This window comes from Trichoplax adhaerens, genomic scaffold (assembly GCF_000150275.1).
Source record: "Trichoplax adhaerens TRIADscaffold_2 genomic scaffold, whole genome shotgun sequence".
Lineage (NCBI taxonomy): Eukaryota > Metazoa > Placozoa > Uniplacotomia > Trichoplacea > Trichoplacidae > Trichoplax > Trichoplax adhaerens.
This window is the reverse complement of record NW_002060944.1, coordinates 7,445,593-7,463,367: the sequence shown is the minus strand read 5'-3', so window position 1 is coordinate 7,463,367 and position 17,775 is coordinate 7,445,593. Positions and strand designations below refer to the sequence as shown.

Sequence of the window (17,775 nt, the reverse complement as noted above, 5' to 3'; positions counted from 1 at the left end):
ACAACAGTCCTCTACAGCGTACTGTACTATATGTTATACAGCTTTTTCGAGATATTCTTCACTGAGAATGGGAGAGCAAAACCTCAATCAAAAGTACACTAGGCTGATCCAAAGCTTTCCGCCTGCTGTGGATCAGTCATCAGGCACTCTTAAAAAGAGCTACTCTGGACGCATTTTATTTGGCTTTGTATAAAAAAATGTGTCCAGACAGTACAAGGCACAATACAATGTACTGTACAGTATACCATACAAAGTACTGGGCAGTACTTGACAAGGTTGATATAGTACACACTGAACTCTACCGTATGCCATACAGCGCTGTATATGGATCAGTTGCTGTCAAATCACCAACAAAGAAATATATTTTTGTCCGATGGCTGTTTATGATGCCATCTACTAGACGGTCGTATTTTTAGCCATTGCGGTGCTTCTTTTGATATCTCACTGTGGATACATCCATACAGGTTTTATTGCCTTCGTCATCAACATCTCTGGCCTTGCAAGCCCTACGGTGCAGTCACTGGAAAAGAACAATCTCAACTACTGTGCCCACTACTGTACTGTACAACACTACGGTATACATATACTGTTTACAGTCTTGCGCTGCAGTACTGTACGGTGTGTGTTGACGTGTTACCTCAATGGTAGCTGATCCTGCTTGCTCTCCATCACCACTTTGGATAAAATCAGCGACACGGAGACTGCCATTATAACTACCCCTTGCAGTGGCTGTGACAACAACAACAACTTCTTCAAGATTATTCCTTTCCACTCATGTCTTCTTAATCGACTCCATTGTGCATGTCGAAAAGGAAAAGAGGAAACAAATTTAACCTTGGTAATCCACTACAACGTATCTGAAGCGACGGCACAAGTGCGATTCAATTAACTTCTTGACGCTCTATGTCAAGCTACTTTCTCTATCCAACCGATTGGCCAACGATGTTGACAAGCAATTGCTGAACAATTTTTTTTCATTTTTCTACCCTCATTTTCTTGAACTTTCTCTGTCCAAAATGCTCAAGTGCTTGGTTTGGCTTGTGTTAGTGTTAACCTTTTACCAAAACTGCCATGCAAACAAGGTAATTAGGCTGTTTTCCAATCGCCATGGCCAACATCGGCGTAGAAGAGCAACCAACTCAGTCAGCAATTGCAGTCTCAATTCTGCCTGCTATAGCTTCATTATTCATTCAACAACTAGCAATAGTAGAATAATCAGTCCAGTTTACTTCTCTCTCTCTAATTCTCCATATCATAAATACATGTTGTAGCGCTCATTGGATGATGGTTATTCGGGTATTGGCTAACGGATCATAGTTGTACAACGATTCTCTTACTCCAAGTCTTGATACAAATGTTATTATGATAGAAAACTGTAATTACCATCCTCTTTATTTAACTAGCTCATTACGGTATATCAGTCATTATTGTTGTTAGCAATCATTTTCAACACACAAGTAAAATCTTCTCATTACTGTATCCTCAAACACTCTTGACCACGAGTTAAAGATAGGTCTTCAAGAAGAGTTGATGCCAAAATCTTGACTTATTGCTAGAACTACGTTGAAAGCTTAATGCAAAGTACAACAGTGATAATCATGATTACACTTGGCAAATGCAAGATTCAAACTTCAATTCCTTCAGCCATTGGCAAGAATGCCTTCTCTTCCCCCCAATTCATTACTGTACAGTACAGTATTTGAAAGATTTTTTGAACCTTTTTTACCTTTCAAGCCTTGCTTTTAGTCGTAGTAGTAACAGCCGTTGTTACACTCACCAAATTACTTTAGTCCCTTTCCATTATCGGTGCTGTCTTGCAACGATTGCTTTGTTTTTATTCTCTTTTTATATCTTAAAACAGTAAAATGCTACAAGTCTTAGTATTAGCCATCATTACACTAACCCAATCAATGAATAATGGATATACCAATAACTTCCATTCTTTCCACCATCGTTAATGTTGGCCTTGTCAAAATTCATTACTACTCAAGCTTAACTACATTCTATATTCAGCATTTGAAAGATTGTCTTTTCTCTTCTTAATTCTGTATAACATGCTTCGCTCTTCATAGGCCGATATACTGCATACACAAATAGAAGATGACACTGTACTGATATTTCTATCCATGGATGGTACATTGCATGGAGTTCGGAGGACTGGAAAACGAATTTGGACGCGTAAACAAGGTACGATTTCATCGACCAGTATTTTCAAAGTCTTGTTTAAACTATATTAAACAGCCCAAAATGATAAAATGCACAACATGATGTAGTTCTGTTATATACTACGGTACTGTTGGCACTGTACTACTTGTCTAATTTTAAAAATCACATCTTTTTTACTCAAGTATTACTCAGAATAGAATATCAAAATACACAATATTCGGTTAAGTTAATATAATCTACACGCACTACGTTGCTGCCACATCAGAACCCATAGGGCTAATTTTCCATTCATATTCCTTTCGTAATACACTACGTAAGATAGTGCTATATTTTACATTCTTATCCATATCTATTTTATATACTATATATATATATGCTATATTCATGGTATGACATATCGAATGATGAAGAATGTTTCAAATTTGTAACGTTTTATTGCTGATATTATATTAATTTACAGTGAATAACAGAATAGTACAGAAACGGTGAAGTTATAAATAGTCAGTTTTGCCACATTTTTGTGTTGCATTCTGTTATTAATCTTCAGGATAGGCAAATACAATATAGTAGCTAATTAACTATTGTTACTAAGCCGCATTACGAAAATGATACTATGTTAAAATTAGTAGCATTATCCCAGTATTAGCATACAGCAATTATAGTAGAAAATTCTTACATTTTCCACTTTATTAAATTTAGTAAAACGGAAGAATATTTTTATTTTCTGGTAGTTTAACGACATTTTAATAAGCCCTATGTTCGTAACTTACTGTACATATTCATAACACTTGGTTTAGTTTAAATTCCCATCACAATATTGGTAAGCCTCTTGTATCCAATCAATTGAGCAATTCTACTACTTTAGGAATTAAAATAGGTTAGGACATTTCTGAGATACGTTATGTAAACAGTAATTTCTTGGTTCAGTTTAAATTCCCATCACGATATTGGTAAGCCTCTTGTATCCAATCAATTGAGCAATTCTGCTACTTTAGAAATTGAAATAAGTTAGGACATTTCTGAGATACGTTACGTAAACAGCGATTTCTTGGTTCAGTTTAAATTCCCATCACGATATTGGTAAGCCTCTTGTATCCAATCAATTGAGCAATTCTGCTACTTGAAGAATTAATTGAAACAAGTTAGGACATTTCTGAGATACCTCATGTAAACAGCAATTTTAGTCAAGTGTTCTCATATGGATAGCGAGAATTAACTTCATTTTAATTAAGGTCCTTTATGCTATACAATAAAGATTGAAAAATTTTCTCTACTTGCCTTAGCTCAGAGATGTAGTAACATTTATGCTCTGCGGTACTATAAACAGTATGATGTAGAACTTTAACAGAACCAGGACAGTTTGAGGGATGATTGCATCAGCGTTATTAATCGATCAGTTATTATTTGTGATAACGAAAGTGTGCTGTAGCTATTGATGTTGTGATATGTAAGGCTCCACTGTATTATAGATGTTGTACTATGTAGATATGCTAAAGTGTACTCTTAAAACGATCTTTTTCTTCAGATCATATCGTCAAGGTTCCATCCGATACTTTCAAAGGGTACTGCAGCATTTTATATACAAAATATCTATGATAATTGCTTATCTCTAATGGGAAATAAATGAAAAATATTATCACTAATACTTTATTGAATATCTTATATACTGTACTAACAGATAGATGATAACCTTGATGTCGTAGTAATATACTGGTTACTAAATTAAAATTTTTGTGCCTTTATTGTCATGAAATACTGTACGCCTCAGACCAACGTTTATCCCGGACCCGAAGGATGGCAGCTTGTATCGTATCTCTAATAGTATTGAAGAAGAGATAAAGGTAATAATGACTTGTAAATAAATTTAATATGATGCTATAATTTTTATTCTGTGTTGATTTTCTTATCGACTTCCAAGTCTATGCTATGTGTTAATAATTGACGTTTTTGTAAAAACATTCTTTAGAAAATGCCATTTACTATACCAGAGTTAGTACAGGTATCTCCAAGCCAAAGTAAAGACGGCATTTTATATACTGGTAAGACAGTACACCAGTTAGTATACAGTACTTTCCTATTATATTTTTCGTATGATATACTGAAATTATCATGCGTTATTTTATAATTAATGAATAAAGGAAAAAAAGTTGATTTATGGTATGTCATTGATAAGAATACGGGAAAATTGATACAAGAGCTATCCCTATATCAACCAATATGTCCAGTGATTGATAAATATGCGAAACCTGTTTATATTGGAGTATCGAGTACGTTGCATATACTATAGGCTACTATAATTAAGTCACCGTGTTGTATTTTTCTTTACTAAAACGTTACTTATAATCTTATCATAAAGAATACTTAGCGACTATGTATGACACGGTATCAAGAATCTTAAAGTAAGTTAGCATTAATGGTAACTTTTTATTAGTACCTCTAATCATGTAGCATACTCTTTAAAATGCGTAATACTTTACAGGTGGAACGTTACTTTCTATGAATATGTCCCCTTCGGAAATTACTTGGGCAATTACGGTACATGATAATGCACAAATATCTATTCATTGGATTACTGTTTGCCAATATAGTGCTATCGTTTGTCTTACTTTGATAATTAATTAAAGTCATAATAAATTTATTAAATACATACAGGTATATTCCGTATACTCATAATAATTATATCATGCTATTTTTTTTTTACTCATAGATCTTAATTTTATATCGTCAACTACTAATGGACTAACGGTAGCGTTAGATAGCACTGGTAAGATTTTTACACAGTATTTTTCGATAAACGTTAAAGCTATCTTCGCTGTATTGGTGATGTTTCGAGACATTGTGTTCAACGATATGAAATAATTCCTGAAAATAATTTTCTAAAACAAATTACAGGCAACGTAGTTTTCGAAAGGGACTTTGGATCACCAATAGTTGCTGTCTATTTACCTATTAAAGGTGTAGTAAGAAAATTACCTGTAATTTCTGTTGCTGAGGAAACTGTAATAAAAATCATGAAAGGAGAAAATAAAAAGGCCAACTATCGATTAAATGAATTAAGGCTACGGTAATTTTAATACTTTGAGTATTAAGTTTATTGATGTATATTTAAATTATATTTATGTTGTGATCGTTGTTATTGCGCACGAATATTATCAACGCTAATTGACGTAGCCGGACTCTCTATATTGGAAAAAATGACGACGGATTATACGCTATGCCTTCGTTCGTTGAAGAAGGTTCTATGATTCTCAGGGTAACACTTTAGCTATGAAAGTCATTGCTTGTTATTATGATCGTAATGATTAACTCAGTTCACTGTATTTCATTCTCAGCCAAATAGATTAATGCCGAATCCTGTCCAGTCCTATTCACCTTCGGCCTCTAAAAGTGATAGTCATGAATTATCACCCTATCCTAATTATGATTTCAGTAATGACATCATTACTAATATGATTGGATATCATGAAGAACCAGATCGATTACCAAATACTCCGACAAAGAGACCTCATGCATTACACAACGAGATTACTAAGCAAAATGACACTTCTGGAATTTTATCAGAAAACTTTGATTATTCTAGAGATGGTAAGGGTCATGAAATAATACTCGTAGCTTGATATAAGTTTTCTTTACCGGATTATGCTAGCGATAACATAATAGAAATTATATTACTTTGACATTAGAACGGATACTGATATGTTATAATTAGTTTCTTTGATAATTAATGTGTAGACGTCCTGACATTAGCTCGCGTATTAGGTACGAGAGGATATTATTGTGTTGCTTATAAATTTCTCTTTAATAATATATATTAGACATTCTGGCATTAGCCCGCACGTTAGATATGACATTAAAAGTTTTGATCGCGATTTCAATTGGAATTGTTACTGCTGTAGCAGTGTATTTTTATAACCGTAATCGAAGCAAGGTCAGCTTTATGTCTTTGCGATTATATTATGCACCATATTGCATGTTTTGTAAATGTATATTCAAATTTGGATATGATGTTTCTAAATTGAATATACTGATATTAATTTCGTAGAATAAGATAACAAGTGTAACAGACTCTGTCCAAGATTCATCTGAAAGTTCTACTAGTAATTCTGGTTTAAGCAACAGCATTCTCAATTCCTCGTCTACTTCGACAGGTTTAAAGATTTAAAGTCTTTTACTGATTTTTTCTTGTTGGATTAACGTTTACTATAATCAATTTAATGTACTAGATTCGAAGCTATTCACTATTGGCAAAATCACTATTGACCTAGCGAGTGTTATTGGCAAAGGATCCTTCGGTACTTCGGTATACAGGTAAAACTATGAAAATGCCTTACTACTTATTAATTGCAGCATGTTTAAATACGTCCTTGTCATAATAGGGGAAGATTTGACAATCGTGATGTAGCTGTAAAGCGTGTTCTGCTAGATTATCAACGGTTTGCTGAGCGAGAGGTTCTTATCATATCTGCATATATAAAAAATTATTATAGTATTATATTTGACGGTACATCTGAAAGGTGGAGATTTTGAATATATAGGTGGCGCTATTAAGGAAATCGGATCAACACGATCATGTTATTAGATATTATTGCACGGTAAGTTAATAAATATTGCTTAAAATGAATGCCGGAGAGTGACAGAACTTTCTTATACTATCAGGAAAACGATGATCAATTTCAATATATTGCTTTGGAATTATGTTCTACAACGTTATCTGAGGTAAATTTATCATCTGGTACTAGTGTTTCCTTGTCTTTTATATTGCAACATAACAAGAACTTTTGCAATTATTAGTGTATCAAAGAGGATCGATTCTCCGAGTACAATCTTCAGCCAGTTGAAGCGTTATATCAATTCTTGGATGGATTGTCGCACTTGCATTCCTTAGAAATAAGTACATTTTTGCAAACCAATTATCACCGTTAAATATATATTACTCTTAATTTATTTTTTTACTATAACGTTATTTAGTCCATCGAGATGTTAAACCTCAGAATATATTAGTAAAAATGCTAAATTCATCAAAACGCGGAAAGGTGATATTATCAGATTTTGGATTATGTAAGCAAATAACACTTCAAGGATCATATGGTTACTATGCCAGTAAGTCTACTGGCTTGGTAGTTGGTACCGAAGGATGGATGGCTCCAGAATTATTCCAAGATGATGCTAAATATGTGAGTATACTTCATCATTTTCATGGACATACTCGTATGGTGCTTTATTTCGTTTAAAGATCATAGTTCAAAATTCTACCAAAACAAAGCAATTTAGCACACCAATTTTGACAAAAATTCTGATTACCTTTTCGTGTACTTTTTATAGGCTTTTTCAGCAGACATATTTTCTGCTGGTTGTGTCATATATTATACATTTTCGAAAGGAAAGCATCCATTTGGTCAAGCTGCATATCGACAATCCAATATCAGGATGGGCTATTCTATAAAGTTTGATGACGAACTTGAAGGTGCATTATCAGATATACCTTTACAACTCCCTCATTTATTATGCTATATTTTGATAATTTAAATTTTAGCGTCGTTTTTCATTTCATTGACAAAATCGTTTATTCCTCTTAAATGTTATCTTTAGGGTCATATACGGAAATAGATTTAATCAAAAAAATGATTACTGCCAATCCAAAACAAAGGTAATGTTAGCATTGTGTACTATAACCTTATCAATCGTAGGATTTCAACTAAAATAATGACAAATATTTCTTTGAAGACCAACAGCATTAGTTGCTATGCAACACCCTGTGTATTGGAGTAATGGCAAGCAGTTATCCTTCTTTTTGGTTAGTAAAAATATCGTTTGTACGCGAGTACTCTGAATAACAGTTAGTCATTGCTACTACCGTATATGTGACTGTTTTTGATTTATACGAACAATTACTGACTTAAACTTCGATCATGATAGGATATTAGTGACCGTATTGAGAAGGAACCATCGAATAGTAAGTTAGTAGAACTATTAGAGTCAAAGAGCATAACAGTCACTCGTGGTGACTGGAAGAAATACATAGGCAACGTCCTTGAAGAAGGTTTGTATCATCACATATTACAATAGAATAAGATATATTAACTTAACTACTTTAAGCATTACAGACTACTAATACCATTTCATGATCGATCATAAAAAAATCATAATGATAGATCTTAGAAAATTCAGGAGTTACAAAGGTGATTCCGTTAAAGATCTTCTGCGAGCTTTAAGAAACAAGGTAATACCGTAGCGCTAGCGTTTTATTTTATTAAAGAAAGACTGCTTCGACTTTGAAGTAAAAATTTATTCACTTACTGCGGATAGACGGCGTAACGTAAAAATAATGCTTAACTAAGTTCTAAACTTTATTATGTAGAAACATCACTATTACGAATTATCAATACCTTTACGTGAAGAACTTGGCGATCTACCTGATAGTTTTGTACAGTATTTTACATCTAAATTTCCACGCTTGCTGATTCATTGTTTTGCTACGATGTCGATTTTATCCAATGAAAGTACCTTCAAGCAGTATTACGGAAGGTAGCACAAGTTTTCTTGAACTAAATTTGTGTATACAGTTATGTAAATTTAATTTTTTATGATACCCACTCTGTGCGAAATATTATACTTATAAATATTAATCTGTCATTACGATCTCAACCACGAAAATGAAAATTGCTATATTTTATTTATTATAACGATCTCTGGATTATCATAGTTTAATGATATTTTCTAATTAGCATATGTGATGATGTACGATAAAACGGTGTCGTACTCAAGTAATAAAACAATTTGCTTATTTGTAACAAAATAAGTAATCGACTAATATGGAAGCTCAGGCATAGGATTTGCTAGGAGTAAGGTTTTAATAAATAGCCTAAATATAGAGTAGATAAATTGATACTAATTCGATTATGCTATCATGCACTAATTTTATACGGTACGTATAATGCTGCGGCTTTCTGTTATTACTGAAGATTGATCTTGCCGTATGCACCTTGTAAAGACTGTAATATCAGCTTAGCATTGTGTATGTAGTCATTCTCGTTTTTACTATTTACAAAACCTGTATAAATTTTGTGATACCGACTACCATTTTTTATCGTATCCTTCTACTCAGCATCAAATTACGTTGAGAATGTCCACTCATATGCAGAGCAGATCGTTTAATTTTAATAAAATCGGAGACATGCATGTACTCATGCTATTGTTTATATTGGTGATATTCCTACAGCTACAAAAATGCTGTCACTTAAACGTTTAACTCACTTTGTAATTAATTGGCTTTCAGCTCTCAGGTAAATTTTACAGATGCTGTAAATCTTCTATTTTCAATAAGATTTCGGTATCCTTGCTGTGTTCAAAGTTTCAAATACAGTAAATTTTGATAATTTGTGATGAAAATATTTCCTTTGTTTAGTGCTAATAGATACCGTCTGTTTTGATGGAATTTGCAATCTACAATCTGTAATTTCGTATATACTCTTTTCTACGAATGCTGGCTGTATGGGTGGCAGAATCTTGAAGCTAATGACAGATTTTACATGATCATTGTTAAACTAAAACAAATCGGATTGAGTTATTACTGTACTGCATGGGTCTTACTTACACGGGTACTGTTTAACTAATACCATATTCAGTTCATTTTAAGCGCGATAATAAAACCAAATTATTTTTCATCTACTACTGCAGATGTTGTCATTATCTTGCATATGTAGTAAGGCAAATAGTTTGCACAGTTTCCTTCTATCTCTTTATGCCGTAAGTTAGGCTTAACTGATACTAAAAAGATCATCTTTTACATTCTTTGTGATGTGGGCTAAGGTACAATGAAATATCGTAAACATTAAATGTATCATATTGAAGGAAAAAATTTTTTAAAAGTCCTCTTTGCCTTTTCTTAATAATTGATATAAAAGTAAATATAAAACTCTAGTAACGACTGGATGCTATTTCAATATCTGCTATAGCCACTTCGAAATGCTATCTAAGATCGCTTCAAAGAAAAATTTATTAGTTTTCACTAAATTGTTTTTGTTGCATCAACAGATACTTGCTTAGTATCTATCGTCAAATATAATTTATCCGTAAAAATTTAATTAAATAATTGAATCATAACTGTCATAAAGTCCCCATTTGATACGGTTGCAAATAACTATGAACACCGATATATAAACTTAATTATAGCAATTTTTTTATAGATTTTAATGCTATCTTAAGAAGTTTCGCTGTTCGTAGCATATACTTTGAGCTATGTTGCTACACTGAGATCTCTTATACACTGTAAACCAGTCAAGCTGGCATAAAATTATTCGATTCATCATCTGCTTCATATTTACATTCAAACTGCGTTCCAGAATAGTTAAGAACATCTTACGTATACAATACGTATAACAGTTATCACAATGGATATATAAAATAGAAGAAAATGGAGTACAAAAATTTTTCGCTATATAGAAACTATGACGACCATAGCTTGAGTAGTTTCGTTCTTTCAGATTCTAAGTTGATAAAACATACATTCTTAGGATTGAAATCTATGTGTTCATAATGAATACCCGCAGCATCTATAAAAAAATATAAAAAATTAGTCTACAGTCAGTTATGTAATTCGTGTTTTGCTGTAATTTAATGAGAAACAGATGTGGAATGAAGACTTCAAAATTCGGCAAGACTATATAGCAATGTTGCAGTAGCACAAGTGGAAAGTAAACTTCTAATACTAAGTTTTACTTTCGTTTACATGATGTGTAACATACCCAGCTCTGACATAAAGAAATTGTATGTATTTTCGCTCCTAACGGTGGAACATATATAGGCAACTGGCTTCGTCTCCGATTTATTTGTATCTGTATTTCTACAAATATACAATTGGTATAAGACAAGAAGGTTATTAATTAATCATTTATTGATCGGTTACTTTATTCTACTTGCGCATCCAAAATAATTTTCAATAATTACAGATCTAGAGAACGCAATATATAGGGGTATGCATATATTTGATGAAGATATTTAATGTATTTTCTCTTAATACGTCTTTACTTAAAATAGGTAACTCTTTAAGGGAAATTATAATTTGGCAGTTTGTCTATCATTAGTAATGCTGAAGTGTTTCAAGATCTGATGATACGCGGTGCAGTAGGCGTATTAACTATACAATCTTTTTTAATGAAATTTCATATGAATCATACCTTAGCAAGCACTGCAAAGTTCTTACCAATGAGCTAATTAGCCTCATGTCGAAGATTAAATCTGTAAATTTACGAAATTAAAAATTGACAATGCTGGTAATATAAAAAAATAGTACTTTCTATCTCACTATGCTAGATTAATAAATGAATCTAACCAGATGCTAAAATAATGTCGGATTGAAGCTTAGAAAGATCGTGTTCGCTTGCAGTTTCGCAGTTCAAACCGATCAATTCAACGGTGCTTTTAGCTGTTTTATGTATGCCATTTTGGATAATATCATCAGAGGAATACTTGATATCAAGGTTATAGTTATCCAAATCCTTCAAATTGATGGTAAGATTTTTTTCCAAGCGTTGTAAAACCATGCAATGGCAATCGGAGAGAGTATAACGACGAGGTTTACATTCTAAGCAAGTAAAGATACCGGTTAAGCCAACACCAGATCCAAGTTCTAAAACTGATCTAAAAGATTAATAGTTAATCAAGATAATCAGTTGTGCGATTTCTATCAATCATTACAAAAAACATGATATTGCTTTATATAGCTAAGATTTTCATGATTTTCGCACTAAACTCTTTAATCATAAATTACTAAATGATGCGTTTAATTATCCATCCTTAATTATCGTATAAACTTATTCAGTGGTTCTTCATTTTCAATTAACATTACCGATTATCGAAAATGCTCTTGTTTTGATAAATCCATTCGTTGAGAGCAAATGAGGCCTATATTAGCAAATTACAGTAATATCACTTTAAGTTGTCGTTAATGTGATAATAATAAAATATTACCTATTAATTTACTGGTAAATTTGTTTAAAAAATTGACTATGACTTCAAGTAGATGCTATACTCACGGGCCAAATGTTAAGACCAGTCGTACCATGGGCAACGAATTGCGGAGCGGTAGAAATTGATATCGTTTTTCCAGACGGCTTTTAGGAAAGTTAGTTGTAGTTATTGGAGGTAAAAAAAAATTAGAATTGGCAGATTGTAATAGGCTATTTAGTTGTTCTATTGATATATGTGCATCAATCTGACATTACACTAATATTGAGTTCTTGCTTAACTCATTATTTACCAGTAGATAGGACTTATAAAAGTATTGTTCTGGTTTTAATTTCACGCTGATGTATCCAGTATAGATTTCGTATAATTCGTCAATTATTTCACATCCTGCCTTCTCACACTAGTGCCAATCAATCAGCGTCAATTAGTGCATGATCAGAACAAAGTAATCGTTTACGTTAAGGGAAATCATCATTTATCAATTGCGCTATATCGCTGATAGCGTACGTATAGCGTTGTAATTTTGATCAACAAATTTAAAGAAAGATTACGGTAGAAATTCATTAAAAAGTTATAAGTTATCTTGTTCTAAACAGCAAGGAATCTACCGCTGCAGAGTATAAAGTAAATATTATCACTCAATATTTTTTGTCTAATAATTTATGAAAATCTTACTGAAGAAAAAGGACCTACCTTACTGATAAACTCGTTTAGAAATGCTATTGTATAGCGCTTAGAAACAGGATAATTGTCGTGAAGCTTGAATTTGATAGTCTGTTAAAATGGATACATACATATATATAAATGGATGTGATGGCATTTACATCAACATTATGGATAATACTCATGTGTTAAAGTATATTTATCGGTCATTCTCAATGCAATCGGTTAGGATTGTTCTACTGTATTCAAATTGATTGATAAACTAACCTTGTATAGAATTTTTGTTTGGATATCAACATCCAGAGTTATGTCCTAAAGAATAGAAATGGTAAGGGAAATAAAAATATCGAGTTAAATCAAACAAAGTATTTTCACCTCGTTTTGAACTGTGATTAGTCATCTGTACAAAATATAGGATACGGAATGGAATAAATCACTCAACTTGATTATGTAATAAAAATTATTCACGTAATTAATTTACATTATCATTACCTTGTGCGTAAATTGATTACGGCAATTTAATTTGGCAGTGTCGAAATATAGTAGTCAGATATTGTATAATTTAACATTATATCAATCAATTTGTAGCATCATGTGAAAATCGGATATCAACGATCACAGCAGAGATTGAAGATTACTCTTATTCGATTTGATCGTTTCAACAACATAGATTTTGCAATGTCTGTAGCTATATTGGAAGATGTTGTTATTTCAGTCGTAACTTAACTGTCCGTAGGTTTTTTCTATGTATTTGTATGCTGACATTGATATTTATTGGTAATTCACTTTGATCAACAATCCGTTCAGAGTAAAATAAACTCGTTGCAGATTAGTTGACAATCGTAGTGATTTTGTACTCCATGTAACTACCAACACACAGTACAAGTTGGTTTTAGGGTTTTAACTATGTTTATCGATCGCAATGCTCTACAACTACTATTTTGACTGCTGTCAGCATTGTGTGATTATATCATATAATCATTAAAATTTGAAAAAAAATTGCTGCCATTTTAGTCTATGCTCCCTCCTACACATGCGTTAGAATGAGCAGGCTCGCAATAGGTCATTGGGTCAAAGTACTGTATGTCTGCACTTGTAAATATTGCCATCTCACAGGTCATATCGGCTAATAAATAAACATGTTCAAAGATTGTAAGGTATATGATAGAACATTGAACTATGATTAAGTTAGAAAGACGATTGATACTACGTTGGATAATTAATTGAGGAAATAAAACGGCGACCATTCACTTGTGTCACCATTTTTCAAGTGGTATATTGTACTGTATATCATTATCGTCTATATGAGACAATCCGTATGTATTTACGTTAATAACCATACTACTGTATAAGTGTATAGGGTAATAGTCAAAAATGACCGTTGATCTCGTTCAAAATGCTAAGTTCAAGCGCTATCTAGTTTCTTTTTACGTTATTTCTACATACATCAATTTCTCTGGAACATATAAATGATGGTCAGATAACAGTCGAGAACTGTTGGCAAATACAAGAATTTTCTGTGACGTGGGTTTAATGTCTACCGTATTGAAAGAATTATTTGCAATTCAAAGATTCTTTCTATGATGCTGATTCAATCTCTACCGTGATGACCGAAGGGCATGAGTACGAAAGGATAATCCATGCCTACGTAGAACAAAATAGACCCTGAATGAATCGTATCGATCGATATGCGATCAACTTCGAACTTTGGATATCCTCATTGCATTTTACGGCGTCTATGTATACACAATCCCATCAGCAAGACATCAAATAGCAGTAAGAAAGTAGAAAAAGCTGTTCACTACTCAAAGATTGATTCAATCTTGACCTTCAGAGGGATGTGAAGATGCTCAAAGATACAGGCCAAGAACAAATAGATATTATACAATTTTTCGATTGCGCCGATCAACTGTAAATTCCGGTATCCAATCATACTACATTATCGTACAATCTATCATTTGGCCTCCATGACTACCTTGACAGAGCTAAAAATGGTAAGAAAGTCATGAAAAAAGTAATTCACAACTCAAAAGATTCAATCTCAACCGTTACAATGGAAGGATGTCAGAATGCTCGTTGATACATAGCAAGATCAAATAGATACTAAGGCATTCTTGATTGTGCCAATCAAGGGCAAATTTAGAGGTTATCCAGTCATACTGTCTTAGTAGAATCTATCATGTGTCTCCTACCTTGATCGATCCAAAAACAAATCGTAGTGGAATCATGGAAAAGTATTCCCGTTGTAGCATTTCGATACTTTTGTCTATTTCACCCATTTTACAGTTAATTTTGATTTTTCTTCTTTTCTTTTACGATCGCTAAAAGATGATGATGATAAAATAATATTGATGATCGAGTTGTTCGCAGGTGGCAATTACCTTTCGCTCATCGACAGTTAGAACGCTGCTTAGCTTAAGGTCGATGGAGAAAATTGGAATATCTGATTTGATCGTTTCGAGTGATGATGACAACTTAGAACATTCTACTGTCTGATCGGTGCGATGAATGTAATTAGAATGAGTAAACATCTGACCAGTGTTGTTTTATATTTATATTCCAGGGGTCAGAGCGTATTAATGTATTAACTAGCAATTGACAGATTTGCATGTTTTTATTTAGCGTTGATTGTATGATTTTTGGGGCGTGTACTGATCTATCAGACAATTAGATTGTAGGTTATAGATTGGATAGAAGGGCACGCTCCTCTTTTGCAGTATTGTCCTTTCCATCATGGCGGACAATGGCCTACGTGCTGGTTGATGCTTGCAACTAGGATTGGTTAGACTGGATATAAAACTTTGAAAATTCTAGAGTGGAATCGAATCTTCTACCTCGCTATGTGACGTAATAGCGACCTATATTGCGTAGGTAGGGCCAACAAGTAAAAATCTCCTTAATTATAATAATTATTATTGTCCACTGTTTTGATATTCGTATGGGTGCATCGCTAGTTTTGCCTGCCCAGTATAGGTTTCCAATATAAAACTTGAACTGAATAACGGAATACAACAGAACTGATTAATTTACTTATTTAATTCCCCCAAAAGAATAAAAAATAATAAATATAAACCTTCTCATGGCAGCGCATAATGAGTTGTATGGTATGATTGGAAGCGTACGTATACGATATGCTTGAAATTGATTAGGAATAGAATTTGTAAGTCTCTGTGAACTTAGTTTTCACTGGCCATCGTTTAACCCCTAACTTTATTTTGTACGTTAATTTTTCTACAGCTCAATAGATGACACATAAAGACATTTTAACACATTACAGTCTACTGCAGTCAAAATGTTTCTATCTTGAATTTCTATTATATAGATTTAACTTAGAAAATACAACAAGCATCGGAAATTTACTCCTTGCCTACGTGCAGTACTGTACGTGATTATAAAAATATCTTGGGTAGAGTTTCAATGAAAAATAATAAATAATTACATTGAAACAAAGATAAAAGATCTTTTATAGTCTAGTAGCAATCGGATATGAAAATAAATATGGTCAAATATTGAATTGATTTCTTATACTCGTGTATCTATCCAGATGACTTAATGAGTAAAATGTGCGCATGCTGTATATAGAAGCCCCTAGGCGTTAGGCCTCTTAACTTAACTCTTTAAATTAAAGAGAGATAAAAAATCATTCTGTAGTGATTTCAGCTAATTGCAGTAGTTTTTAGGGCTAATAACCCGTACACTACACGTTCAATCAAGAAATGACTCTCGACAGCTTTGATTCAACGAAAATCGTTTTGATTTTATTCGGTATCGATCGATCTTCGTCCGCATAAAATTGAGGAAGGGTTTTTAACAATGGCTTTATTAAAATTTTCTGTGATCATTTTCTGTAAGGTCCCACGGCCATACCTAGACTTCCGACTACTGTTCTATACTATTCATTACATCTATATTGAATGAAATGATTTAAATCGTGTACTAGAATAAACTCCATATCGAACAGTGTACAAATACTGTACTGTGCTCATTTTAGCATATGGTGCTACTTACCCATTTCATCTTCATAAATACTGTACAAATCGATGATCAAATTTAGACGCTACATAGAGTGGCTAATGAATTCTATCGATCTCCATTATTTCGTAAATTCAAATGCAACCATAGTACTACAGTATACTGTAGTGGTACAATAACGACATAATGATTTATCTAGACCCCTGTAGCCAAATACTGTAGGTTACAATGTCAATTTTCGTACTGGAAAATTAAAATGTTGATGCCAATCAAAATCTACTAGTCGAACAGCGATCAAGAAGGATAAAATGATTCATTTAGACAGTTATAGCCAAATAGGTTGTAATGTCAATTTTCATACCCGAAAATTAAAATAAGTCCAAAATTAGTAGTGGAAAAGCGATCAATAACGGCAGCATGATTTATTTAGACAGCTATAGCCAGATAGGTTGCAATGTCAACTTTCATAATGGAAAATTAAAATGACGCAAGTCAAAATGGACTAGTCGAAAAGCGATCAATAGCGATAAAATAATTTATGTAGGCAGCTATAGCTAGATAGGTTACAATGTCAATTTTTATAACGGAAATTAAAATAAGTCAAAATCTACTAGTCGAAAAACAATCAATAGCGACAAAATAATTCATCTAGGCAGCTACAGTCAAATAGGTTGCAAAGCCAATTTTTATACGTAAAAACTGAAGTGAAACAAGTCCAAATCGACTAGTCGAAAAGCGATCAGTAACGATAAAATGGTTTATCTAGACAGCTATAGCCAGATAGGTTGCAATATCAATTTTTACATTGGAAAATTTATTAGAATAATATAAGTCCTAATAGACTAGTTGGAAATCGATCATATTTAAGTCAGAGCTAAATTGTAAATAAGGATAGAATTTGAACTCGAAGACGGGTTGCGCATGCGTGATGGGCCGGCGCAGTCTTGCCTTCGTTACTCCTGGAAACCGAATGCACATTCTTGTTTCTTAATATTTCTGGTAATAGGC

At 32.9% G+C, this 17,775-nt stretch overlaps 2 protein-coding genes across 2 annotated transcripts; one reads left to right on the top strand and one right to left on the bottom strand.

Moving 5' to 3' along the window:
* Positions 1-1,016: 1,016 nt before the first annotated feature.
* Positions 1,017-8,695, top strand: TRIADDRAFT_53745 (uncharacterized protein; the record flags this gene model as incomplete). Its single annotated transcript, XM_002110075.1, has 26 exons — positions 1,017-1,082; positions 2,073-2,187; positions 3,692-3,728; positions 3,935-4,007; positions 4,133-4,205; positions 4,305-4,433; positions 4,523-4,565; positions 4,646-4,701; positions 4,874-4,930; positions 5,059-5,230; positions 5,338-5,419; positions 5,499-5,751; positions 5,982-6,094; positions 6,209-6,314; positions 6,390-6,474; positions 6,543-6,615; positions 6,702-6,758; positions 6,823-6,882; positions 6,958-7,057; positions 7,135-7,340; positions 7,489-7,630; positions 7,756-7,813; positions 7,891-7,960; positions 8,083-8,206; positions 8,319-8,386; positions 8,525-8,695. 26 exons carry the CDS (start codon positions 1,017-1,019, stop codon positions 8,693-8,695), a joined length of 2,589 nt encoding a protein of 862 aa, XP_002110111.1.
* Positions 8,696-10,607: 1,912 nt separating this feature from the next.
* Positions 10,608-15,074, bottom strand: TRIADDRAFT_63685 (uncharacterized protein; the record flags this gene model as incomplete). Its single annotated transcript, XM_002109541.1, has 10 exons — positions 10,608-10,718; positions 10,911-11,008; positions 11,343-11,403; positions 11,498-11,805; positions 12,014-12,069; positions 12,201-12,278; positions 12,425-12,532; positions 12,826-12,906; positions 13,063-13,107; positions 14,988-15,074. The coding sequence occupies 10 exons, from the start codon at positions 15,072-15,074 to the stop codon at positions 10,612-10,614; spliced, it is 1,029 nt and encodes a 342-aa protein (XP_002109577.1). The 3' UTR covers positions 10,608-10,611.
* Positions 15,075-17,775: the final 2,701 nt, after the last annotated feature.